The sequence below is a fragment of the Panulirus ornatus genome, chromosome 55 (genome assembly GCF_036320965.1).
Source record: "Panulirus ornatus isolate Po-2019 chromosome 55, ASM3632096v1, whole genome shotgun sequence".
Lineage (NCBI taxonomy): Eukaryota > Metazoa > Arthropoda > Malacostraca > Decapoda > Palinuridae > Panulirus > Panulirus ornatus.
Genome location: NC_092278.1, coordinates 25,266,248 through 25,294,204, shown reverse-complemented (window position 1 = coordinate 25,294,204; position 27,957 = coordinate 25,266,248). Strand labels below are relative to the sequence as shown.

General features: G+C 39.6%; 1 protein-coding gene across 3 annotated transcripts in view; it reads left to right on the top strand.

Moving 5' to 3' along the window:
* Ced-12 (engulfment and cell motility Ced-12) overlaps window positions 1-27,408 on the top strand; it is a 137,596-nt gene extending 110,188 nt beyond the window's left edge. The window contains exons 15-17 of one of the 3 annotated variants that reach the window (XM_071693244.1): window positions 9,271-9,449; window positions 19,352-19,488; window positions 24,120-27,408. In XM_071693244.1, coding sequence (XP_071549345.1) covers window positions 9,271-9,449; window positions 19,352-19,488; window positions 24,120-24,283 — 480 coding nt within the window. In that variant the 3' untranslated portion in view covers window positions 24,284-27,408. Of the gene's footprint in view, window positions 1-9,270; window positions 9,450-19,351; window positions 19,489-21,749; window positions 22,339-24,119 lie in introns of those variants that run through there. The other 2 variants (XM_071693245.1, XM_071693246.1) reach the window with 2 other exon arrangements.
* Window positions 27,409-27,957: the final 549 nt, after the last annotated feature.

The window sequence follows — 27,957 nt, the reverse complement described above, 5'->3', positions numbered from 1 at the left end:
ATGTATGTATGACTCATGGTGAGGTGCCTGAGGATTGGTGGAATGCGTGCATAGTGCCATTGTACAAAGGCAAAGGGGATAAGAGTGAGTGCTCAAATTACAGAGGTATAATATTGTTTTTATTTTACTATTATTTTGCTTTGTCGCTGTCTCCCGTGTTAGCGAGGTAGCGCAAGGAAACAGACAAAAGAATGGCCCAACCCACCCACATACACATGTATATACATACACGTCCACACACGCAAATATACATACCTATACATCTCAGTGTACACATATATATACACACAGACATATACATATATACACACGTACATAATTCATACTGTCTGCCTTTATTTATTCCCATCGCCACCTTGCTACACATGGAATAACAACCCTCTCCCCCCTCATGTGTGCGAGTTAGCTCTAGAAGACAACAAAGTCCCCATTCATTCACACTCAGTCTCTAGCTGTCATGTAATAATGCACCGAAACCACAGCTCCCTTTCCACATCCATGCCCCACAGAACTTCCATGGTTTACCCCAGACGCTTCACATGCCCCTGAATATATTATTGATTTTATTTATAATTACCTCAGGGCCAATTTCTATGAAAGATTCCTGGTGTTACCCAGGACCTTTCTAAAGGCTCTTAAAGTCAAGGCTACACTACTTCCTGTAGCAGAGAACTGTAGACTCCTTTGGAGTGAGAAGTTTTTTGACAAGACTGTACCTCCAGTGACACATCCTTGCAAAAGGTGACTTTTCCCTCATGGCATAATCAGGCAGGCAGAGTCTGGTAACACTGATAATTAATAATAATAATAATAATAATAATAATGATAATGATAATAATGATAATAATAATAATAATAATAATAATAATAATAATAATATTTTTTTTTTTTCTTTTTTTTTCAAACTATTCGCCATTTCCCGCGTTAGCGAGGTAGCGTTAAGAACAGAGGACTGGGCTTTTTTTGGAATATCCTCACCTGGCCCCCTCTGTTCCTTCTTTTGGAAAATTAGTGATGATAGTAGCAACTACAAATGCATACTTTCGTACAATGAAAGTTACACATCACTTACATCATTCTCATATTTTTTCCTCTTTGATTATAAATAGCTTTTTTTTTTCATTACCAGATGTTCCCCAACTGGCAGAAGTTGGAAATATAACACTTATCATCTCATCAGGCTATCTCTATGAATTTCTGATTTGAAAAGAGGTCTTTTCCCTCTGAATTTGTTTCCCATATTGCACATCCTTTCATTGAATAGAATTGGGCTTCTCACTTCTTAGCAATGCACAATGCATTGCTGTCATTATGGTTTCCAGCTTGCTTACTAGTAATGTTGACATTCATTCTGACGACCAGAAGAGAGAAAATGTACAATACTTTGAAGGATAGTATAGCTTTTATTATCTTTCATGTTATTAGCATAACAACTACTACTTCTCTCATGGTATGGAAAAAGAGGAAAACAGATTATGGATGCAAATCTGAACAGCAATCAGGAAACTGCATTGGTAGATGAAAAGAATGGCTAAAAAAGCTAATGACTATATAAAGAAATGGTTAAAAAAGCTAATGACTATATAAAAGATACTCACCTAATCCCTTTGTGGGTTATCCACAAAGGAACAAAAAACAACCTGTCATTGACTTAGTCTTTACAAATGACCTGGTACTTATCACAGACATTGAGATTAACAAAACTAGGATCTCATATCACAACATAACAGAAGTGTTTACTGAAATATTGTGATTAACAAAGGTATGATCTTAGATGATAACATAACTGAAGTGTTTACTAACAGTAGGTTAGAAATTGATGAAGAGAGACAGAATGTTGCAAGGAAGGATGTAAGCAATCTAACCAACATAATTATCTACTCTAACAAAATAGATAGTGAAGCCAGTACTATACTCCAGTAGTAAAATCAAATTGGAATGATGTTCTCATCTGCAGAAAAAATGAATACACTTTTTTTTACCAGAATATAACACAGGGTCTATAACCTCATTTTTTGGCTGCATATGGCCTGGAATTTAATATATACAGCTGGGAGAATGGTGTACAAAACATGCAGTGTGTGGCTAGCAAGCTTGAAATGGTGACCAAGTTTTAGTTGATTATTTAAATATTGGGTAAACAAGAAATGGAAGTAAGTAAAAGAAGGAAGGACTCAAGAGAAAGGTGAAAGATTTTGAAAAAATCCAATTATGGATAATGTGTTATGATGATTATGCCTTGCTTTTTGATTAGCCTCTGTTATAAGAGGTATTGAAAAGAAAGACAGTTTTATGCTGCCTTTTTTAAACAGCCTCATATTGTGCCAGTTCAATTTTTGTTCTGCATACTATAGCTCTACATTTCTGGTTATTCATTTCATGTTTTAATCCTTTGAAGTAGAATTTGACAGTATACATGATGACCATGTGTGGCAGTTATAGCCAGTCAATGAATACTTGCTAGTAAAGTGGCTAACTTGTTTATAAAGATTGTGTATATGGTGATGGTGATGGCAAGTGGCACCATCTCCCATCATTTTTCCCAGAATTATCTTACATACTCTCTCACTGCTCATTTTTTAGTCTTTTTTCACCTCTTTCCTGAATAGCATGTTTATTAATTATTATTTTGCTTTGTCGCTGTCTCCCACGTTAGGGAGGTAGCGCAAGGAAACAGACGAAAGAAATGGCTCAACCCACCCACATACACATGTATATACATACACGTCCTCACATGCACATGTACATACCTATACATCTCAATGTATACATATATATACACACACAGACATATACATATATACACATGTACATAATTCATCCTTGCTGCCTTTATTCATTACCATCGCCACCCAGCCACACATGAAATTACAACCCCCTCCCCCCTCATGTGCGTGAGGTAGCGCTAGGAAAAGACAACAAAGGCCACATTCGTTCACACTCAGTCTCTAGCTGTCATGTAATAATGCACCGAAACCACAGCTCCCTTTCCACATCCAGGCCCCATAGATCTTTCCATGGTTTACCCCAGACGCTTCACATGCCCTGGTTCAATCCATTGACAGCATGTCGACCCCAGTATACCACATCGTTCCAAAGCACTTTATTCCTTGCACGCCTTTCACCCTCCTGCATGTTCAGGCCCTGATCACTCAAAATCTTTTTCACTCCATCATTCCACCTCCAATTTGGTCTCCCACTTCTCCTCGTTCCCTCCACCTCCGACACATATATCCTCTTGGTCAGTCTTTCCACACTCATTCTCTTCATGTGACCAAACCATTTCAAAACACCCTCTTCTGCTCTCTCAACCACACTCTTTTTATTACCACACATCTCTCTTACCCTATTATTACTTACTCAAGCAAACCATCTCACACCACATATTGTCCTCAAACATCTCATTTCCAGCACATCCACCCTCTTCCGCACAACTCTATCCATAGCCCACGCCTCGCAACCATATAACATTGTTGGAACCACTATTCCTTCAAACATACCCAATTTTGCTCTGCGAGATAACGTTCTTGCCTTCCACACATTCTTCAATGCTCCCAGGACCTTCACTCCCTCCCCCAGCCTGTGACTTACCTCTGCTTCCATGGTTCCATTCTACTCCCAGATATCTAGAACTCCTCACTTCCTCCAGTTTTTCACCATTCAAACTTACCTCCCAGTTAACTTGTCCCTCAACCCTACTGAACCTAATAACCTTGCTCTTATTCACATTTACTCTCAGCTTTCTTCTGTCACACACGTTACCAAACTCAGTCACCAACTTCTGCAGTTTCTCTCCCAAATCAGCCACCAGCACTGTATCATTAGTGAACAACAACTGACTCACTTCCCAAGTCCTTTCATCCACAACAGACTGCATACTTGCCCCTCTCTCCAAAACTCTTGCATTCACCTCCCTAACAACCCCATCCATAAACAATTAACAGCCATGGAGTCATCATGCACCCCTGCCGCTAACCGACATTCACTGGGAACCATTGACTTTCCTCTCCTCCTACCTGTACATATGCCTTACATCCTTGATTTTTATTATCATTATTATTATTATTATTATTATTATTATTATTATTATTATTATTATTGTTATTATTATTATTATTTTTTCTTTTTTCTTTTTCTTTCAAACTATTTGCCATTTCCTGCATTAGCAAGGTAGCGTTAAGAACAGAGGACTGGGCCCCTGAGGGAATATCCTCACCTGGCCCCCTTCTCTGTTCCTTCTTTTGGAGAATTAAAAAAAAAACGAGGGGAGGATTTCCAGCCTCCTGCTCCCTCCCCTTTTAGTCGCCTTCTACGACACACAGGGAATACGTGGGAAGTATTATTTCTCCTCTATCCCCAGGGATATCCTATCCCCAGGGATTATTATTATTATTATTATTATTATTATTATTTATTTATTTATTTATTTATTTATTTATTTATTTATTTTGCTTTGTCGCTGTCTCCCACATTTGCGAGGTAGTGCAAGGAAACAGACGAAAGAAAATGGCCCAACCCACCCCCACACCCATGTATATACATACACGTCCACCCACGCAAATATACATACCTATACATCTCAATGTACACGTATATATACACACAGACATATACATATATACACATGTACATAATTCATACTGTCTGCCTTTATTTATTCCCATTGCCACCTCGCCACACATGGAATAACATCCCCCTCACCCCTCATGTGTACGAGGTAGCGCTAGGAAAAGACAACAAAGGCCCCATTCGTTCATACTCAGTCTCTAGCTGTCATGTAATAATGCCCAAAACCACAGCTCCCTTTCCACATTCAGGCCCCACAGAACTTTCCATGGTTTACCCCAGACGCTTCACATGCCCTGATTCAATCCATTGACAGCACGTCGACCCCGGTATACCACATCATTCCAATTCACTCTATTCCTTGCCCGTCTTTCACCCTCCTGCATGTTCAGGCCCCGATCACTCAAAATCTTTTTCACTCCATCTTTCCACCTCCAATTTGGTCTCCCACTTCTCCTCGTTCCCTCCACCTCTGACACATATATCCTCTGTCAATCTCTCCTCACTCATTCTCTCCATGTGACCAAACCATTTCAAAACACCCTCTTCTGCTCTCTCAACCACACTCTTTTTATTACCACACATCTCTCTTACCCTACTATTACTTACTCGATCAAACCACCTCACACCACATATTGTCCTCAAACATCTCATTTCCAGCACATCCACCCTCCTGTGCACAACTCTATCCATAGCCCATGCCTTGCAACCATGCAACATCGTTGGAACCACTATTCCTTCAAACATACCCATTTGTGCTTTCCGAGATAATGCTCTCGACTTTCACACATTCTTCAACGCTCCCAGAATTTTCGCCCACTCCCCCACCCTATGATTCACTTCCGCTTCCATGGTTCCATCTGCTGCCAGATCCACTCCCAGATATCTAAAACACTTAACTTCCTCCAGTTTTTCTCTATTCAAACTTACCTCCCAATTGACTTGACCCTCAACCCTACTGTACCTAATAACCTTGCTCTTATTCACATTTACTCTTAACTTTCTTCTTTCACACACTTTACCAAACTCAGTCACCAGCTTCTGCAGTTTCTCACATGAATCAGCCACCAACGCTATGTCATCAGCAAACAACAACTGACTCACTTCCCAAGCTCTCTCATCCACAACAGACTGCATACTTGCCCCTCTTTCCAAAACTCTTGCATTCACCTCCCTAACAACCCCATCCATAAACAAATTAAACAACCATGGAGACATCACACACCCCTGCCGCAAACCTACATTCACTGAGAACCAATCACTTTTCTCTCTTCCTACACGTACACATGCCTTACATCCTCGATAAAAACTTTTCACTGCTTCTAACAACTTGCCTCCCACACCATATATTCTTAATACCTTCCACAGAGCATCTCTATCAACTCAATCATATGCCTTCTCCAGATCCATAAATGCTACATACAAATCCATTTGCTTTTCTAAGTATTTCTCACATACATTCTTCAAAGCAAACACCTGATCCACAAATCCTCTACCACTTCTGAAACCACACTGCTGTTCCCCAATCTGATGCTCTGTACATGCCTTCACCCTCTCAATCAATACCCTCCCATATAATTTCCCAGGAATACTCAACAAACTTATGCCTCTGTAATTTGAGCATTCACCCCTGTCCCCTTTGCCTTTGTATGATGACACTATGCACAATAATAATAATAATAATAATAATAATAATAATAATAATAATAATGATAATAACAGTAATAATAATAAAGGGTATGTTTGAAAGAATAATTGTTCCAACAATGTTATATGGTTGTGAGGCATGGGCTATCGATAGGGTTGTGCGGAGGAGGGTGGATGTGTTGGAAATGAAATGTTTGAGGACAATATGTGGAGTGAGGTGTTTGATCGAGTAAGTAATGAAAGGGTAAGAGAGATGTGTGTTACTTAAAAAAAGTGTGGTTAAGAGAGCAGAAGAGGGTGTGTTAAAATGGTTTGGATACATGGAGAGAATGAGTGAGGAAAGATTGACAAATAGGATATATGTATCAGAAGTGGAGGGAACAAGGAGAAGCAGGAGACTAAATTAGAGGTGGAAGGATGGAGTGAAAAAGATTTTGAGTGATCGGGCCAAAACATACAGGAGGGTGAGAGGCTTGCAAGGAATAAAGTGAAGTGAAACGATGTGGTATACCGGGGTTGACGTCCTGTCAATGGATTGAACCAGGGCATGTGAAGCATCTGGGGTAAACCATGGAAAGGTCTGTGAGGCCTGGATGTGGAAAGGGACCTGTGGTTTTAGTGCATTACACATGACAGCAAGAGACTGATTGTGAATGAATGTGGCCTTTTTTTGTCTTTTCCTGGTGCTGCCTCACTGGTGTATGTGTGTGTGTGTGCTGTTTCACGTGTGGCAACGGAAATGGATGAAGGCAGCAAGAGTGAATATGTACATGTGTATATATGTATATGTCTGTGTATGTATATGTATGTATATGCTGAAATGTATATGTAGGCATATGTGCATGTATGGGCATTTATGTGTATGTGAGTGGTTGGGCCGTTCTTCTTCTGTTTCCTTACATTACTTCACTGATGCATGAAACAGCGATTAAGTATAACAAAATAAATATATATAATAATAATAATAAGAGTGAGTGCTCAAATTACAGAGGTATAAGTTTATTGAGTATTCCTGGGAAATTATATGGGAGGGTATTGATTGAGAGGGTGAAGGCATGTACAGAGCATCAGATTGGGGAAGAGCAGTGTGATTTCAGAAGTGGTAGAGGATGTGTGGATCAGGTGTTTGCTTTGAAGAATGTAAGTGAGAAATACGTAGAAAAGCAAATGGATTTGTACGTAGCATTTATGGATCTGGAGAAGGCATATGATAGAGTTGATAGAGATGCTCTGTGGAGGGTACTAAGAATACATGGTGTGGGAGGCAAGTTGTTAGAAGCGGTGAAAAGTTTTTATTGAGGATGTAAGGCATGTGTACGTGTAGGAAGAGAGGAAAGTGATTGGTTCTCAGTAAATGTAGGTTTGCGGCAGGGGTGTGTGATGTCTCCATGGTTGTTTAATTTGTTTATGGATGGGGTTGTTAGGGAGGTGAATGCAAGAGTTTTGGAAAGAGGGGCAAGTATGCAGTCTGTTGTGGATGAGAGAGCTTGGGAAAAGAGTCAGTTGTTGTTCGCTGATGATACAGCGCTGGTGGCTGATTCATGTGAGAAACTGCAGAAGCTGGTGACTGAGTTTGGTAAAGTGTGTGAAAGAAGAAAGTTAAGAGTAAATGGGAATAAGAGCAAGGTTATTAGGTACCGTAGGGTTGAGGGTCAAGTCAATTGGGAGGTAAGTTTGAATGGAGAAAAACTGGAGGAAGTAAAGTGTTTTAGATATCTGGGAGTGGATCTGGCAGCGGATGGAACCATGGAAGCGGAAGTGAATCATAGGGTGGGGGAGGGGGCGAAAATCCTGGGAGCCTTGAAGAATGTTTGGAAATCGAGAACATTATCTCGGAAAGCAAAAATGGGTATGTTTGAAGGAATAGTGGTTCCAACAATGTTGTGTGGTTGCAAGGCGTGGGCTATGGATAGAGTTGTGCGCAGGAGGGTGGATGTGCTGGAAATGAGATGTTTGAGGACAATATGTGGTGTGAGGTGGTTTGATTGAGTAAGTAATGTAAGGGTAAGAGAGATGTGTGGAAATAAAAAGAGTATATAAAATCACCATATACACATATACATACTTATACATACACATACTCAGAAATATACATATAAACACATGTACATGTTCATACTTGCTTGCCTTCATCTATTCTTGGCACTACCCCACCTCACAGGAAACAGCATTGCTACCCTGTGCTTCGGTGAGGTAATGCCAGGAAAACAGACAAAAAAGGCCACATTCATTCACACTCAGTCAGTAGCCATCATGTGTAATGCTCTGAAGCCACAGCTCCCTATTCACATCCAGGCCCCACAGACCTTTCCATGGTTTTGCCCAGATGTTTCACATGCCTTAGCTCAGTCCATTGACAGTACATTAACCCTGGTATACCACATCATTCCAATTCACTCTATCCCTTGCAGACCTTACCCTCCTGTATGTTCAGACCCCGATCGCTCAAAATCTTTTTCATTCCATCCTTCCACCTCCAATTTGGTCTCCCGCTTCTCTTGCTTCTCCTTGTTCCCTCTACCTCTGACACATATCCTCTTTGTCAATCTTTCCTCACTCATTCTCTCCATATGCCCAAACCATTTCAATGCACCCTCTTCTGCTCTCTCAGGCACACTTATTATTATTAGTGGTATTATTGATATAATACTTGATCACCTTTTTTCACATCGGCAAGGTAGTGCCAGGAAACAGACAAAGCCCATCCACTCATGTACACATACATATACATACACGTACATAGACATATACACATGTACATATTCATACTTGGTTGCCTTCATCCATTCCTGGCACTACCCTACATTTTTGTCCATCATTCATTGCTATTTTATCACTGAAGAATAATGATGAACTATGTTAAGGTACTGTGTTAAACCTCATTAGATACTACCTTACCTGAATCACTCCCCTTAAATCTCAAATACATGAAGTGGGAGTATGTTAAGCAGGGGTTACCTATACATTGTTTAACTGTGTTCTGCTTACAGCATTTTCTAGCCTGTATAGTGAGAAAAAACTAGTTTTTGTGATTATTAATAACCTTGAAATTTCCAGAGAGCCAAGGATAAGTTCCGGTATTGTCGACTGTCTCCAAACCACAAATTTTTTCACTATGATGATTGTGATGAAAAGTCAGTGCCTTCCATAGAGGATCTAAGCAAGAAAATCAGCATTGTGGATATAAAAAGTATAGTTGTTGGCAAGGACTGCCCTCACATGAAAGATAAAACTGGGTAGGTAGTTTGAATCATAAAATTATTGTTAAATCGACATAGTTCTCACAGCTATATAGATGCTGTGTGAAGGCTCTTGATATATGCTTTTCTGTCAGAATTGAGTAAGCTGAGCAAAGTTTTATGATGTAGTCTGGAATTACTAGTAGGATGGTATATGTTAAATAGCTAAACTTGATCTACATTGCAATATCCAGATCAGAATATCCAAACATGTTTAAGCAGATGATATCCTGGATGGAGTGTAGTGACACCAGTAATATAATTTAGCTAATAATGCCATAAATAGACATCAGTAAGAATATCTTGAACATAATGCCAGTAACACATTTAACATATGTAAGCAAATGGCACCCCAAATATGTAAGAGCACCTTCAGCATATGTGTGCAGACAACATCAAACGTACCATGATGGACAGCATCATAACCAAACTGGTAAAAAACATCCTGGTGACTGAGTTTGGTAAAGTGTGTGAAAGAAGAAAGCTGAGAGTAAATGTGAATTAGAGCAAGGTTATTAGGTACAGTAGGGTTGAGGGACAAGTCTATTGGGAGGTAAGTTTGAATGGAGAAAAACTGGAGGAAGTGAAGTGTTTTAGATATCTGGGAGTGGATTTGGCAGTGGATGGAACCATGGAGGCAGAAGTGAATCAGGGTGGGGGAGGGGGCGAAAGTTCTGGGAGCGTTGAAAAATTTGTGGAATTCGAGAAGGTTATCTTGGAAAGCAAAAATGGATATGTTTGAAGGAATAGTGGTTCCAACAATGTTATATAGTTTTGAGGCGTGGGCTTAGATAAGAGTTGTGCGCAGGAGGGTGGATGTGCTGGAAATGAGATGTTTGAGGACAGTATGTGGTGTGAGGTTGTTTGATCAAGTAAGTAATAATAGGGTAAGAGAGATCTGTGGTAATAAAAAGAGTTTCGTTGTGAGAGTAGAAGAGGGTGTTTTGAAATGGTTTGGTCACATGGAGAGAATGAGTGAGGAGAGATTGACCAAGAGGATATATGTGTCGGAGGTGGAGGGAATGAGGAGAAGTGGGAAACCAAATTGGAAGTGGAAAGATGGAGTCAAAAAGATTTTGAGTGATCAGGGCCTGAACATGCAGGAGGGTGAAAGGCGTGCAAGGAATTTAGTAAATTGGAAGGATGTGGTATACCAGGGACAACATGCTGTCAGTGGATTGAACCAGGGCATGTGAAGCGTCTGGGGTAAACCATAGAAAGTTTTGTGGGGCCGGGATGTGGAAAGGGAGTTGTGGTTTCGGTGCATTATACATGACAGCTAGAGACTGAGTGTGAACGAATGTGGCCTTTGTTGTCTTCTCCTAGCACTACCCCGCGCACATACGGGGGGAGGGGGTTGTCATTTCATGTGTGGCGAGATGGCGACGGGAATGAATAAGGGCAGACAGTATGAATTATGTACATATGTATATATATATATATATATATATATATATATATATATATATATATATATATATATTTTTTTTTGCCGCTGTCTCCTGCGTTTGCGAGGTAGCGCAAGGAAACAGACGAAAGAAATGGCCCAACCCACCCCCATACACATGTATATACATACGTCCACACATGCAAATATACATACCTACACAGCTTTCCATGGTTTACCCCAGACGCTTCACATGCCCTGATTCAATCCACTGACAGCACTTCAACCCTGGTATACCACATCGATCCAATTCACTCTATTCCTTGCCCTCCTTTCACCCTCCTGCATGTTCAGGCCCCGATCACACAAAATCTTTTTCACTCCATCTTTCCACCTCCAATTTGGTCTCCCACTTCTCCTCGTTCCCTCCACCTCTGACACATATATCCTCTTGGTCAATCTTTCCTAACTCATTCTCTCCATGTGCCCAAACCATTTCAAAACACCCTCTTCTGCTCTCTCAACCACGCTCTTTTTATTTCCACACATCTCTCTTACCCTTACGTTACTTACTCGATCAAACCACCTCACACCACACATTTTCCTCAAACATCTCATTTCCAGCACATCCATCCTCCTGCACACAACTCTATCCATAGCCCACGCCTCGCAACCATACAACATTGTTGGAACCACTATTCCTTCAAACATACCCATTTTTGCTTTCCGAGATAATGTTCTCGACTTCCACACATTTTTCAAGGCTCCCAGGATTTTCGCCCCCTCCCCCACCCTATGATCCACTTCCGCTTCCATGGTTCCATCCGCTGCCAGATCCACTCCCAGATATCTAAAACACTTTACTTCCTCCAGTTTTTCTCCATTCAAACTTACCTGCCAATTAACTTGACCCTCAAACCTACTGTACCTAATAACCTTGCTCTTATTCACATTCACTCTTAAATTTCTTCTTTCACACACTTTACCAAACTCAGTCACCAGCTTCTGCAGTTTCTCACATGAATCAGCCACCAGCGCTCTATCATCAGCGAACAACAATTGACTCACTTCCCAAGCTCTCTCATCCACAACAGACTTCATACTTGCCCCTCTTTCCAAAACTCTTGCATTCACCTCCCTAACAATCCCCATCCATAAACAAATTAAACAACCATGGAGAGAATGAGTGAGGAAAGATTGACCAAGAGGATATATGTGTCGGAGGTGGAGGGAACGAGGAGAAGTGGGAGACCAAATTGGAGGTGGAAAGATGGAGTGAAAAAGATTTTGTGTGATCAGGGCCTGAACATGCAGGAGGGTGAAAGGAGGGCAAGGAATAGAGTGAATTGGATTGATGTGGTATACCGGGGTTGACGTGCTGTCAGTGGATTGAATCAGGGCATGTAAAGCGTCTGGTGTAAACCATGGAAAGCTGTGTAGGTATGTATATTTGCGTGTGTGGACGTATGTATATACATGTGTATGGGGGTGGGTTGGGCCATTTCTTTCATCTGTTTCCTTGCGCTACCTTGCAAATGCGGGAGACAGCGAAAAAGCAAAAAAAAAATATATATATATATATATATATATATATATATATATATATATATATTTTTTTTTTTGTCGGTCTCCCGCGTTTGCGAGGTAGCGCAATATATATATATATATATATATATATATATATATATATATATATATATATATATTTCTTTTTTTTTTTGCTTTGTCGCTGTCTCCCGTGTTTGCGAGGTAGCGCAAGGAAACAGACGAAAGAAATGGCCCAACCCACCCCCATACACATGTATATACATACGTCCACACACGCAAATATACATACCTACACAGCTTTCCATGGTTTACCCCAGACGCTTCACATGCCCCGATTCAATCCACTGACAGCACGTCAACCCCGGTATACCACATCGCTCCAATTCACTCTATTCCTTGCCCTCCTTTCACCCTCCTGCATGTTCAGGCCCCGATCACACAAAATCTTTTTCACTCCATCTTTCCACCTCCAATTTGGTCTCCCTCTTCTCCTCGTTCCCTCCACCTCCGACACATATATCCTCTTGGTCAATCTTTCCTCACTCATTCTCTCCATGTGCCCAAACCATTTCAAAACACCCTCTTCTGCTCTCTCAACCATGCTCTTTTTATTTCCACACATCTCTCTTACCCTTACATTACTTACTCGATCAAACCACCTCACACCACACATTGTCCTCAAACATCTCATTTCCAGCACATCCATCCTCCTGTGCACAACTCTATCCATAGCCCACGCCTCGCAACCATACAACATTGTTGGAACCACTATTCCTTCAAACATACCCATTTTTGCTTTCCGAGATAATGTTCTCGACTTCCACACATTCTTCAAGGCTCCCAGAATTTTCGCCCCCTCCCCCACCCTATGATCCACTTCCGCTTCCATGGTTCCATCTGCTGCCAGATCCACTCCCAGATATCTAAAACACTTAACTTCCTCCAGTTTTTCTCTATTCAAACTTACCTCCCAATTGACTTGACCCTCAACCCTACTGTACCTAATAACCTTGCTCTTATTCACATTTACTCTTAACTTTCTTCTTTCACACACTTTACCAAACTCAGTCACCAGCTTCTGCAGTTTCTCACATGAATCAGCCACCAGCGCTGTATCATCAGCGAACAACAACTGACTCACTTCCCAAGCTCTCTCATCCCCAACAGACTTCATACTTGCCCCTCTTTCCAAAACTCTTGCATTCACCTCCCTAACAACCCCATCCATAAACAAATTAAACAGCCATAGAGACATCACACACCCCTGCCGCAAACCTACATTCACTGAGAACCAATCACTTTCCTCTCTTCCTACACGTACACATGCCTTACATCCTCGATAAAAACTTTTCATTGCTTCTAACAACTTGCCTCCCACACCATATATTCTTAATACCTTCCAGAGAGCATCTCTATCAACTCTATCATATGCCTTCTCCAGATCCATAAATGCTACATACAAATCCATTTGCTTTTCTAAGTATTTCTCACATACATTCTTCAAAGCAAACACCTGATCCACACATCCTCTACCAATTCTGAAACCACACTGCTCTTCCCCAATCTGATTCTCTGTACATGCCTTCACCCTCTCAATCAATACCCTCCCATATAATTTACCAGGAATACTCAACAAACTTATACCTCTGTAATTTGAGCTCTCACTCTTATCCCCTTTGCCTTTGTACAATGGCACTATGCACGCATTCCGCCAATCCTCAGGCACCTCACCGTGAGTCATACATACATTAAATAACCTTACCAACCAGTCAACAATACAGTCACCCCCTTTTTTAATAAATTCCACTGCAATACCATCCAAACCTGCTGCCTTGCCGGCTTTCATCTTCCGCAAAGCTTTTACTACCTCTTCTCTGTTTACCAAATCATTTTCCCTAACCCTCTCACTTTGCACACCACCTCGACCAAAACACCCTATATCTGCCACTCTATCATCAAACACATTCAACAAACCTTCAAAATACTCACTCCATCTCCTTCTCACATCACCACTACTTGTTATCACCTCCCCATTTGCGCCCTTCACTGAAGTTCCCATTTACTCCCTTGTCTTACGCACTTTATTTACCTCCTTCCAGAACATCTTTTTATTCTCCCTAAAATTTAATGAAACTCTCTCACCCCAACTCTCATTTGCCCTTTTTTTCACCTCTTGCACCTTTCTCTTGACCTCCTGTCTCTTTCTTTTATACGTCTCCCTTTCAACTGCATTTTTTCCCTGCAAAAACCGTCCAAATGACTCTCTCTTCTCTTTCACTAATACTCTTACTTCTTCATCCCACCACTCACTACCCTTTCTAATCAACCCACTCCCACTCTTCTCATCTTTTGTGCAATCCATCACTGATTCCCTAAATACATCCCATTCATCCCCCACTCCCCTTACTCCATTGTTCTCACCTTTTTCCATTCTGTACTCAGTCTCTCCTGGTACTTCCTCACACAAGTCTCCTTCCCAAGCTCACTTACTCTCACCACCCTCTTCACCCCAACATTCACTCTTTTTTTCTGAAAACCCATACAAATCTTCACCTTAGCCTCCACAAGATAATGATCAGACATCCCTCCAGTTGCACCTCTCAGCACATTATCATCCAAAAGTCTCTCTTTCGCGCGCCTGTCAATTAACACGTAATCCAATAACGCTCTCTGGCCATCTCTCCTACTTACATATGTATACTTATGTATATCTCGCTTTTTAAACCAGGTATTCCCAATCATCAGTCCTTTTTCAGCACATAAATCTACAAGCTCTTCACCATTTCAATTTACAACACTGAACACCCCATGTATACCAATTATTCCCTCAACTGCCACATTACTCACCTTTGCATTCAAATCACCCATCACTATAACCCGGTCTCGTGCATCAAAACCACTAACACACTCATTCAGCTGCTCCCAAAACACTTGCCTCTCATGATCTTTCTTCTCATGCCCAGGTGCATATGCACCAATAATCACCCATCTCTCTCCATCAACTTTCAGTTTTACCCATATTAATCGAGAATTTACTTTCTTACATTCTATCACGTACTCCCACAACTCCTGTTTCAGGAGTACTGCTACTCCTTCCCTTGCTCTTGTCCTCTCACTAACCCCTGACTTTACTCCCAAGACATTCCCAAACCACTCTTCCCCTTCACCCTTGAGCTTCGTTTCACTCAGAGCCAAAACATCCAGGTTCCTTTCCTCAAACATACTACCTATCTCTCCTTTTTTCACATCTTGGTTACATCCACACACATTTAGGCACCCCAATCTGAGCCTTCGAGGAGTATGAGCACTCCCCGCGTGACTCCTTCTTCTGTTTCCCATTTTAGAAAGTTAAAAAAAAAATACAAGGAGGGGAGGATTTCTTGCCCCCCACTCCCGTCCCCTCTAGTCGCTTTCTACGACACGCGAGGAATGCGTGGGAAGTATTCTTTCACCCCTATCCCCAGGGATGATATACATATATATATATATACACATACACACACATACACACACACACGCACATATACACACACACACACATACATATATATACATATGAAAAATGTAAGAAACAATTTAGAAAACTGAAACTTCTAGCTTGAAATGAAAAGAAAAAAATGAATGTCACATAATGGTTCAACCTCTGGCTATGGAAAAAGGAAATGTTTAATTTATTTACACAAAAGTCAATATATATATATATATATATATATATATATATATATATATATATATATATATATATATATATATATATAGGAATAGAGTGAATTGGAGCGATGTGGTATAACGGGGTTGACGTGCTGTCAGTGGATTGAATCAAGGCATGTGAAGCGTCTGGGGTAAACCATGGAAAGCTGTGTAGGTATGTATATTTGCGTGTGTGGACGTATGTATATACATGTGTATGGGGGGGGTTGGGCCATTTCTTTCGTCTGTTTCCTTGCGCTACCTCGCAAATGCGGGAGACAGCGACAAAGTATAATAAATAAATAAATATATATATATATATATATATATATATATATATATATATATATATATATATATATATATATATATATATATATATATATATATTCATATATATATATATATACATATATATATATATATATGTCTGTGTGTGTATATATATGTATACATTGAGTTGTATAGTTGTGTATATGTGCGTGTGTGGACGTGTATGTATATACATGTGTATGTGGAAGAGTTGGGCCATTCTTTCATCTGTTTCCTTGTGCTACCTTTCTACTGTGGGAGACAGCGACAAAGTATGATAAATATTAAAAAATAACCACCTGGGAATAGGAGAGAAAGAGTACTTCCCACATATTCCCTGCTTGTTGTAGAAGGCGACTAAAGTGGGGGCTGGAAACCCTCCCCCCCTGATTTGCTTTTCCAAAAGAAGGAACAGAGACAAGGGCCAAGTGAGGGTTTTCCCTCTGAGGCTGTCATCTGTTCTTGATGCTTCCTTATTATTGCAGAAAATGGTGAATATGTACAAAAAAAAAGCATAGAGCATTAATATATTCGTTAATGATGCCTCATATATACATCAATAAATCACCCTCTGAATACTTCATAGGGCATGAGACCTGGCATATACCATAGTATGATACACTGAACTTCGCATATAATAAAATAAAGATCTGTTCACATGTTAACTTTCAACCTTAAACAGCAGCTGACATTGGTTGACTTTCTCTTATGAAACAACAGCTAACACCAGTTAATGTTCTTAATTTTTCTCCCTCTTTTTGAATATATTGCTTAATTATTGTATCATTAGCACCTTTTAGTGGTCTCAACCATTGTTTGAGAAAATTCTGTTATCCTCAGTGCTCCTGCTACCACTAGTGTATGTTTCTCCACCTGAAAATCATACATTTGGTGACCCCACAGAAAATTCGTAGTTTGCAATTTTACATACACCCATCCCTCTCTTTACACGGGTTATGTTCAGTGAAAACTTCATACAAAAAGGAATCACATATGATGAACCAATAATATACAGAGAAAAATGTGATGTATGGAGCAGCTTCATGGTCAGCACTGGTGAATTCTGCTGTTGCATTCACTTTGGCAGGCAATGGAGTAAAGGGGACCACAGCACTCTTGAGTTTTTATGCATTCTTCTTTATGTTGTGGATTGTAGATTAACCTAGATTGTAAGAATGCCCAAGCACATGCTTTCTCACCAGCATCAGCGCATTGTAAGATTTCTAGCTTTTTTTGTAAGGTCAGAGAGGTTCTCTTCTGTTTACCTTCTGGTTCTGTGTTAGATGTTGTTGCTGGACATTTGAATGCCTTTGTAAGTCAGAAACACAGTAGCTTGCAGGACAATCACATTAGGAGGTATACCCAAAGTGCCCAAGTAGCACAGACTTGCATGCAACCGTGGTGACTGCAAGACTTATAAGCTAGCAAGAGCACTTTATACTTCACTCGGGATCCCTTTTTACTCCACCCACCAACCCGCACTGAAGTTTTGGCACGCTTTTTACTGTGCTGATACTCCCTTCCAAGTATCATTACATTTTAAGATTTTGAAGTTCATTACTGTTGTGAGAGAGGTTCTTTTCCACTTATCTGCTGATTCTTGGGTATGAGAAAATGTTGCTGGATGCCATACTAACAAACACAAGCTCAGCGAGTTGCAGGAAAATCGCATTAGCAGCTGTACCCAAGTTGCATGAGTGGCACAGATCTGCACACCACAATGGTAACTGTGACTGACCTGCTGGCTGGAATGTGGTTTGCTTTATCCAGGGCCCATGCTCTCTTCAATTGCCAACCCTCATTGAAGTTTTGGCACACTTTCTACCACATATGCCACCATATTAGCAGATTTTAATTGCATAGAATGAGGGACTAATTGAAGTAGGTTCCTTGCTAAATAGCAAAATTGCATATAGTGATCTCGTATAAAGCAAGGGCTGGGAGTATGTTATTGGTAGAGAAACATATGTATAAATCAAAGGCCATCTGAAGTGAAGGTACGAAAAAAAAGTAGAAATTAATCAAGGCTCTGCAGGTGTCTGTAGACATACTTCATAAAGGGAGAAGGTTATAGAAAGAGAGAAAAGTGAAAGGAGATTAGCGGTTTGAGGGAAGGAGTGGCATCTTAATGGTCAGTCTTTGAATGGCTGGTCTCCACACAGAAACTATAGGAAGATTTAACATTGAAAATTGTTTTTGGTAGGGCTGGCTGCCCAAATTGTGGTCAGCAGGTTGGATTCCCTCAGAAAACGTAGACATTTCTTTTTTTTTGAAAGGAATAGTTTATTGTTCAATTTTACCCAAATCCATTCTTCTCCAAGAAGGATGGAGCCGCCTTATTTTGTAAAGTAGACTTTCTGGATGGAGGCATGGAAGCTTTCACTGGAAAAACATCATGTGCATTGTACTGTTTTCCATTATGTAAGTACTTGAAATATGCTGCTAATGTCATGACTGAAAAACCTGTGACACTTTGGGGGACAAAGTATAAAAAAGTATAAAAAAAAAAAAAAAAAAAAAAAAAAAAAACAATATTTAGCTAAGCAAATGATTACTTAAAAGAAAAAATCATTAACAGTGGCCTAACCATCTTAATGGATACCACCCAAAGTTTACTAAGCAAATAATACCCTGAATATACCATTCAAGAGTAATATCATAATCAGATCAAATTACAACCAATTCATCTCATTATTGATAAGCCTTTAAAACTTTGTTACTGAATAACGCAAAAGCATTTGTCATTGAGAAAACAATGTTTGTACCATAGGAAATGATATAATGTTATCACTGTTGTGCTGAGAAACTAACCTGTGGATTGTATGTTTTGAATCTAGTGTGCTATTTGTAGGGCATTTTGCCCAAAAAATAATCTCATTTATTTCAAGTTTTTGTATGTATGCTTACAGTATTTCATTGAACATTTGAGGTAGTAATTATGTAATTTCTTTTTATTCCACAGAAAGAAGAATACGTACCACCTTGCATTCTCTCTGATTTTGGAAAGCAATAATGTTAATGAGAACAATAGTTTAGACTTTGTTGCTCCTGATGAGATGGTCTTCAATTACTGGTTGGATGGCGTCAATGCTCTTTTACGTAGGTATTCATGTAAATTATGGGGAAGGAATTAGAATTAAGGACAAGAGCATGTGGATCAAAACTGGAGGAAATGATATAAGTATTATGAAGTGTTATCAGTATTTCAAGTTATGTTTATGTACCGCTGGAGAATGGATGTTTATGCTACCTTGCTAGTGTGGGAAATGGCAAGCAAGTTTAAAAGAAAGTTTATGTGTTTTTTTAACAATTATTTCAACAAAGTTGATTTATTCTCCATTTTAGCTGGGACTTACTTGTTTTTTATGGGTTTTTTTATTATATTTTTTTATTTTGCTTTGTCGCTGTCTCCCACGTTTGCGAGGTAGCGCAAGGAAACAGACGAAAGAAATGGCCCAACCCACCCCCATAGACATGTATATACATACACGTCCACACACGCAAATATACATACCTATACATCTCAATGTACACATATATATACACACACAGACACATACATATATACCCATGCACACAATTCACACTGTCTGCCTTTATTCATTCCCATTGCCACCTCGCCACACATGGAATACCATCCCCCTCCCCCCTCATGTGTGCGAGGTAGCGCTAGGAAAAAGACAACAAAGGCCCCATTCGTTCACACTCAGTCTCTAGCTGTCATGCAATAATGCCCGAAACCACAGCTCCCTTTCCACATCCAGGCCCCATACAACTTTCCATGGTTTACCCCATATGCTTCACATGCCCTGATTCAATCCACTGACAGCATGTCAACCCCGGTATACCACTTCGATCCAATTCACTCTATTCCTTGCCCGCCTTTCACCCTCCTGCATGTCCAGGCCCCGATCACTCAAAATCTTTTTCACTCCATGTTTCCACCTCCAATTTGGTCTCCCACTTCCCCTCGTTCCCTCCACCTCTGACACATATATCCTCTTTGTCAATCTTTCCTCATTCATTCTCTCCATGTGCCCAAACCATTTCAAAACACCTTCTGCTCTCTCAACCACGCTCTTTTTATTTCCACACATCTTTCTTACCCTTACATTACTTACTCGATCAAACCACCTCACACCACACATTGTCCTCACACATCTCATTTCCAGCACATCCACCCTCCTGCGCACAACTCTATCCATAGCCTATGCCTCGCAACCATACAACATTGTTGGAACCACTATTCCTTCAAACATACCCATTTTTGCTTTCCGAGATAATGTTCTCGACTTCCACACGTTCTTCAAGGCTCCCAGGATTTTCGCCCCCTCCCCCACCCTATGATTCACTTCCGTTTCCATGGTTCCATCCGCTGCCAGATCCACTCCCAGATATCTAAAACACTTTACTTCCTCCAGTTTTTCTCCATTCAAACTTACCTCCCAATTGATTTGACCCTCAACCCTACTGTACCTAATAACCTTGCTCTTATTCACATTTACTCTTAACTTTCTTCTTTCACACACTTTACCAAACTCAGTCACCAGCTTCTGCAGTTTCTCACATGAATCAGCCACCAGTGCTGTATCATCAGCGAACAACAACTGACTCACTTCCCTAGCTCTCTCATCCACAACAGACTTTTTATGTTATATCTGTGTTTATTGTTGTCATCATCTCTTTCTGTGTACATAGTGTGGATCAAGTGGGTACATGCCCCTTTTATGGGAGTTGCTATCCTAACCCTGTAAGCTGGCAAAAGGCCAGATACACCAGGTTCCCTGATGATGAACTTGCCACCCTGCTGCCTTCATTTCAGATGAAAAAAAAAGAATTGTCAGAGGTCAAGAATATTATTAAAGGAAGCATACTTATCAAATGCATGTAAATTAATATAATTCATTGCAGATGTGGCAGATGTGGAAGACTTGTGAGTAAATAAGTGCAGTATCTTACTTAAAATTGATCATTGAAAATGTAATGTGACAAAGAAAATTAGACAGGTTGTATCTGAACAATGATGACACTGTTTAAACTTTATTGTCATCCATCCAAAAGTGTGTGTGGTATGTACCCTTTGTTAATGCAGCTCTTCCATTGCATCACACTTGTCGTTACCTACTGCACTTAAGACTCCTCTTTTCAACACTTCGTTTAGGTTCTGCTTTTTCATCCGATCATATGTGTGTTGTGAACATTCCTTGTAGTAATATGGCTCTGCCAAAAATCACACTCATCTGTGCCAGCAGTATGTTGACTCCTTTGTATGACATTTTTGCGCATGGTTTATAGAAAATATCAACACAGCAACCCAAATGTTTGAATCCTTGTGAATAGCCAGCCCATTCCTTTGACAGTTTTCCAGAGAAAACCGTAAGGCTGAAGCTAGAAACTGGTCATTGGTCATCACTTGAGTCAAACAAAACAGATGAAACAGAAGCTGAGAAGCAAGAAGACAACAGAGGAAGATGGAGGAACTTCCACTCAGAGGTTACAAGACGGAGGAACTTCTCAAAGGTCTGAACAAGATGGAGGAACTTCCACTCATAGGTCACAAGGTGGAGAAACTTTCACTCAAAGGTCTGTGCAAGGTGGAGGAACTCCCACTTAGAGGTCACAAGATGGAGGAACTTCCTTTCAGAGGTCTTAAAATGGAGGAACTTCCACTCAGAGGTCACAAGATGGAGGAACTTTCACTCAAAGGGCTGTACAAGTTGGAGGAACTTCCACTCAGAGGTCACAAGTGGAGGAACTTCCACTCAAAAGTCTGTAGAAAGTGGAGGAACTTCCACTCAGAGATGGACAGATATGGTGCAAGAAACAGATTGCAAACAAGTCTGAGACTAAGGGTTTTCAAAGAAATAAAAAGTCTTAACATTTTTGGTAAGAAATTTTATTCATGTTTCATAGGAAGGTGATGGAGTAATATTAAAATCAGGGATTGAATTCATTGGAAGCATTTTGTGTTTGAATTGAGACCCTGGTGTAAATTAATGTGCAAATTGAAGTAAGTAAGAAGCACTTTCAGAAGTGTGGAAGACTGTGTTTTGCTATTATACATTGGACCTAGGGTTAATGATTTAAAAAAGTGGGGTGGGAATGATAAGGTGGCTGTGCCCCATTGGATAAATAATTTGAAAACTGTCACTATTTTACTGTAATGATGACTTTGACATACTTTAGGCTATGAAAGGTCTGTTTATGGGTGTATGTAAGAAATACTGCAAGCAGCTAGTTTTTTCCCGTCATGGACAAAAGTCCACATCAAGGCTGGGCCCTAATTGAAATATAGAGAGTTTAATAAAAGGGGGAAAAGAAGAAAAAAGGGAATATTTACAAATTTTGGAGGTGAAAAATCTGTCTTTTAAAATATGCCAGATCTAGTTATTGGGAAAGATATGATTGGGCTGAGAATTCCAAAGCTTCAAGATATAGGGAAAGAAACAGTTATCAAAACTACCCTTTAGATTTGCCAATGGCTATAGAGTATTTTAATGATGCAGCACCTTGCTGAACATTGCGTGGTCTAGCCATTGGTAGGGGCACACAAAAACCAGAGTAATACCTGTAGGAGAGGGAAAGTGAACCAACATTGCAGTACAGAGCAAGCAGGTCAAGTTTTGAAGTTAGAGTGGGATAATTTTTAAGTTTTACAGCTTTTGACTCATTCTATCAAGTAAGGATGCAGAGCTAGAACCACCCGTAATGTGAGAGCAGTACTTCATACAAGGACAGATCAATCCTTTGTATAAACAGAAAATAAATTTTGACACTAAACAGAACTCAGTTTTTTAGAGGCAAACTTTATTTCAGTAAGGTGGGATTTCAAAGAAAGAGTAGATGTAGCAGTTACAATAATCCCAAGTATGTTCACTGAAGCAAGAGGTGGAATTACAGAAATATCAAAGGAGAGAGGGAAAGTTGTGTGGAACTTTCGATGGAGAGATGGGCAAAAACTGGGTCTTGGAGGCATTAAACATAACTAGATTTTGTCTACCTTACTGAGATATCCTTTCCAAGTCTGAGTTTAATGAGAAAGTTGTCATGATGAGATGCAGGTTGAGTGAGAGAAGGAGTAGAATTAAACGATGTGCAGGGATGCATTATTGAGGTATCAGTGTATGAGTGCATTTGGTCGTTTGTGGAAGAAAGGAAATTGTTGTTAAAAAGAACTTTAGGCAACAGAACCTTTAACCCGATTGTAAAATACTGTGGGATATTGTAACTTGACGAGTATAAAAATGTCAAATTAAATTTGGTTTCCTTCAATATGGCATTCTGAAAAGATGCTTAATAGTGTCTTTACTTTTTTTCCATCTTAAATAAGATTCTTAAGAAGGACTGACACAGCTGCCTGTTAATTGATCTTATGAGGCTTTCTACTATATGAACCATACTAATGCTATTTCTCTTAAGCTGTGTTTTCTGGGTTATCATTCCTCACTTTTACTCATAATTAGAATTTTACAGTGGATATTTTATTAGATTTGTGTAGAAACAAGACTACTGATTGTAACCCCAAACTTTAAGAAGTGTGAGGTTATTGTTATCTTTCCACAAAAATGACCAATAGATCACACTAACCAGATAATTTGTAAGGAAGTTCAAGCAGTTTTTATTAGTAAGTGTGAACAGCTCAAGTTCACAAGAGACATTGATAACATTGTGTGAATAGTGCAGTGATCACACTATACCATAATTAATTTTATATCCTATACTTCTTTCAGGTCAGAGAATGCCTAGTGGAGCTACAGCACGTGATTTGGAGATGTTGTTGAACATGGAAATTAAACTACGTCTGTTGGATGCTGAGGGAGTAACAATACCTCAGCAGCAACCTTTAATTCCTCCACCACCACCAAACTACAACTTTTGCTACCAGCTGCCTTAAAAGTTTGCTAATATTATGGCTGTAATAGTGAATTGACTATCTGTTCTGCAGTTGCCAGATGATGAATTTAATGAGATGGAGCAGTATAGAGATACCTTCTTATTAATCTGCATATGTTTCCATCCACTTAATGTATTCTAGCACTTAATAGATATGATGTGTAAAATCTGTGAACATCTGACTAACTGATTCCTTTGTTTTGAACAGGTTTCTAACAGGTGATCTCCTAACAATTTGTTCTTTGTGCGACAGTATACTGTAGAAGACTGCAGTTGAGCGTAAAGTGTGCACTGAATGATTAGGTTACTTGAAATTCCAAAAAGCGGAACAGGTCTCTTTTGTCTTTCTCATGTATGACTTTTCGTACCTACAAAGTGCTGTTACTTGCATGGTCAGGAATTAAAAGATTGTGAATAAAAAAAAAGTATTGTGATAAGTGGGGAATAGCCATTGAAGAGGTAGAACAAGGAAAGATAAAATACTCTCCCATATGTTTTCATGATATTACGGAGTGGTGCAGAATCTTATTTAATGAAATAATAAGAGTAGTAATGCCTGCAAGCTTAGAAACTGTCAGGCACCAGGTTCATTTTTACCAGAGATGTGGTCTGAAAGAACATCTGTTACTCTATGAGAAGGAAATCTGTTGGGGATCCACTGCATTAAGTTGCAATATAATCATGAAAGAGAAAAAAAATATATGGCAGTTTTAGATCTGGAAAAGCATATGTTAAGGTTGATAGAGTTGCCTTGTAGAAGGTGCTACAAATATATGGTGTGGGTGGAAAGCTACAGTATGCAATAAGGCATTTTTGTTGATAAAGTAAGGTGTTTGTTCAGGTAAGAAGGTCGGAGGGTGAGTAGTTCCACTTGAAGGTGGGTATGTGTCAAGGGTGTGTGATTTCATCACAGCTGTTTAATTTTCTATGGATGGAATGGTGAGGCAGGTAAAAGTAAGGGTCTTGGAGAGATGGATATGTTCTACAGTATGCTGTGTGTAGAGAGATGCCTGGGAATTGAGTCTACTGTTTACTAATGAGATGGCTTTGGGGTAGACTCAAGTGCTGTGCTGTAGAAGCTGGTGTGTGTGTGTGGGAATATGTGAGAGGAGGAAATTGAGTTAATGAAAATAAAAGTGAGGGTATGCATGTTAGTATGGGACAAGTTGGTTTGTGGGTGATTTTGAGTGACGAGAGCCTGGAGGAAGTGATGTTTTAGATACCTAGAAATATGTGTGGCAGTGTATGGAACTATGATTACTGAGGTGAATCATACGGTGGGTGAGAGGCAAAGGTCCTAAGTGCATTGAGGAGTATGTGTAAAGAAAGTTCACTGTCTGTGAGGGTAAGGACGGGTATAATTGACGATGTAGTAGCCCAGCAGTGCTGCAAGTCATGGGCCTAAATGCAAAAGAACAGAAGAGGTTGGATATGTTGAATCTGAAATGTTTGGGGACAATATTGGGTGTGATGAGGGTTGATCATTTAAGGAATGACAGTGTAAGAGAGAGGTGTGATTAGTAAGCAGAGTATGACTGAGAAGGCTGAACGTATTGTGCTGAAAAGTTTTTGACATAATGAGAGTACAAATGAAGAAAGTCAGAGAAGATATACAGTACATGTCAGATGTGGAGGGACTAATGGGGAGTGGTGGATTGAGAGCGAGTTGGAAGGATGGTGTGAAAAAGGCCTGAACATGCAAGAGGATGTGAGGCAAAAGTGGGATAAAGCGAATTGGAGCAATGTGGTGTACAGGTGGCGATGTGCTGTCAGTTGGCTGAAACAGGGCAAACCATTGAAAGGTCTGTGGAAAGGGGGGCTTTGGTTTTGTTGCATTATATGTTACATCTATAGAAAGGATGTGAACAATACCTCACTAACATTGGAAATGGCAAACAAAAAAAAAATGAAAGATCATTCTGGTTGGTATAAACCTGATATGTTTATTCTAAAATGTTAATAGATAATTGAAAAAGTGATTTTTCAGTTCAAAGAATAGGGAGGACAATCATGTGATCCTCAATAATTTTAAGCATGTAAAATTATTGGATTGCAACCACAATTTGTTTTATGTCATGTGAAACACAACTGAAATTGTTGTATTGATTTTCCTTTCCCTTGGAAGATAGATTTCATGTCTGAAATTATTGATATCTATGTGGCTAAAATGATTTGCCTTTAGAGTTGAACTTCTTTTACCAAAAAACAAGGGATTTTTCAAGTGTAGAGTGCATTACTAATTTGATGCATGTGCCTTTGTATGTTAATGTACTGTGTTTAGGATAAGATTTGTTGCAGATCATATTCAGTACTAGTAAGAGATTTCCATTTCCAATTCCTAGTGATGGAGCAGCATTTGAATTATAACAATTTTCAGATTATAAAAAACAGTTTTTTTGGTGGTCTCTTGGGTTTTAGATGTTATTTGTATGTAATATATGTACTTCTTAGTTCATGTGAAGAATAAACTTAATTGCCTTTCCTGCTCAAGCAAGGAAACAGTACAAGCAACAGAACCGTTCCTGATGCACGCATCCTCTCAGTTTTCTTCCTTTTTTCCCTCACATTAGCGAGGTAATAGAGGAAGACAGACACATCCACTTACATACAAATATATACAAAAATATGCTTATGCAAATGCTGTTTTGTATAATTTGGTCAAACTGGTGACCAAGCCCCAGAGACCACTCCAATTATGCTTAACCAAAATTCTTCCTTGTTTCTGTTTTTTAAGAAATTTGATGTACAGCACAGAGTTTGGCAGTTACAAGATGAAGCAGTAGAGGTTGGACACATGTTAGATGCCACTGTGAGGACAGGATAAGAGCAAAAATATCAGAAGTAACAGGAAATTGTGGAACACTTGGAAATTCATGCGTCATATTGTTGGGAATCTTGCATGTGGATATTTAGATTATGGATGTTTCAGACTTAGAGATCTTCTGTCTGTGCTAATTTAAGTGAAAATATGATTATTTAACTATGTTATGAAGTTGTATTCCTAATTTTAGGAAAAAATGTGTATTTACCTCACTGTCAACGGTAAGATATAATAATCTAATCCTATATGAGTAACTCTTGAATGCATTACTGAATAGTTATCTGAAGGGGCATTATGATCTGAAAGCCTGGTTGTTTCATTTGACAGTCCTCCTTTCACCTTGAAAATTTGAACTACACTACAAAATTCTGGGTATTAGGAAGCTAGAAGACATAAGATATATTGGATTGTCTTTTAAATGTTAAGTCCTGGAAATGCTAGCAGCCTTAATGTTATTTTCCCACATGCCTCATAACTACCTTAAATTTTCCCACATGCGGTCTGAAACTTTTAAAGGATTCCTAGTTAAAATTGTGTTTACCTTAGTACAGGGTTGGACCTGGCTTGCCATTTTACCAGAATGAGATGCTGTGCAACTCAAGGGGCATCATTACTAGACACAGGTTCAATATAGTTTGCATATTTGAAAATCTAGTCCTGTGCCACATCCAGAAACATTTCAAGCACTGTTTGAATGTTGCGAGAATGTATTAGGTACCAGTACAGTGCCCACTTGAAACTTGTGTAAAGATATCTGTGAAATTCAGATTTCTTTTTTATGCATTTGTAATGGCTCCCTTAGTGCATCCTTCAAGTTGTTCTAAAAAAGAAAATCCCCATTTGAAGAAGCCACA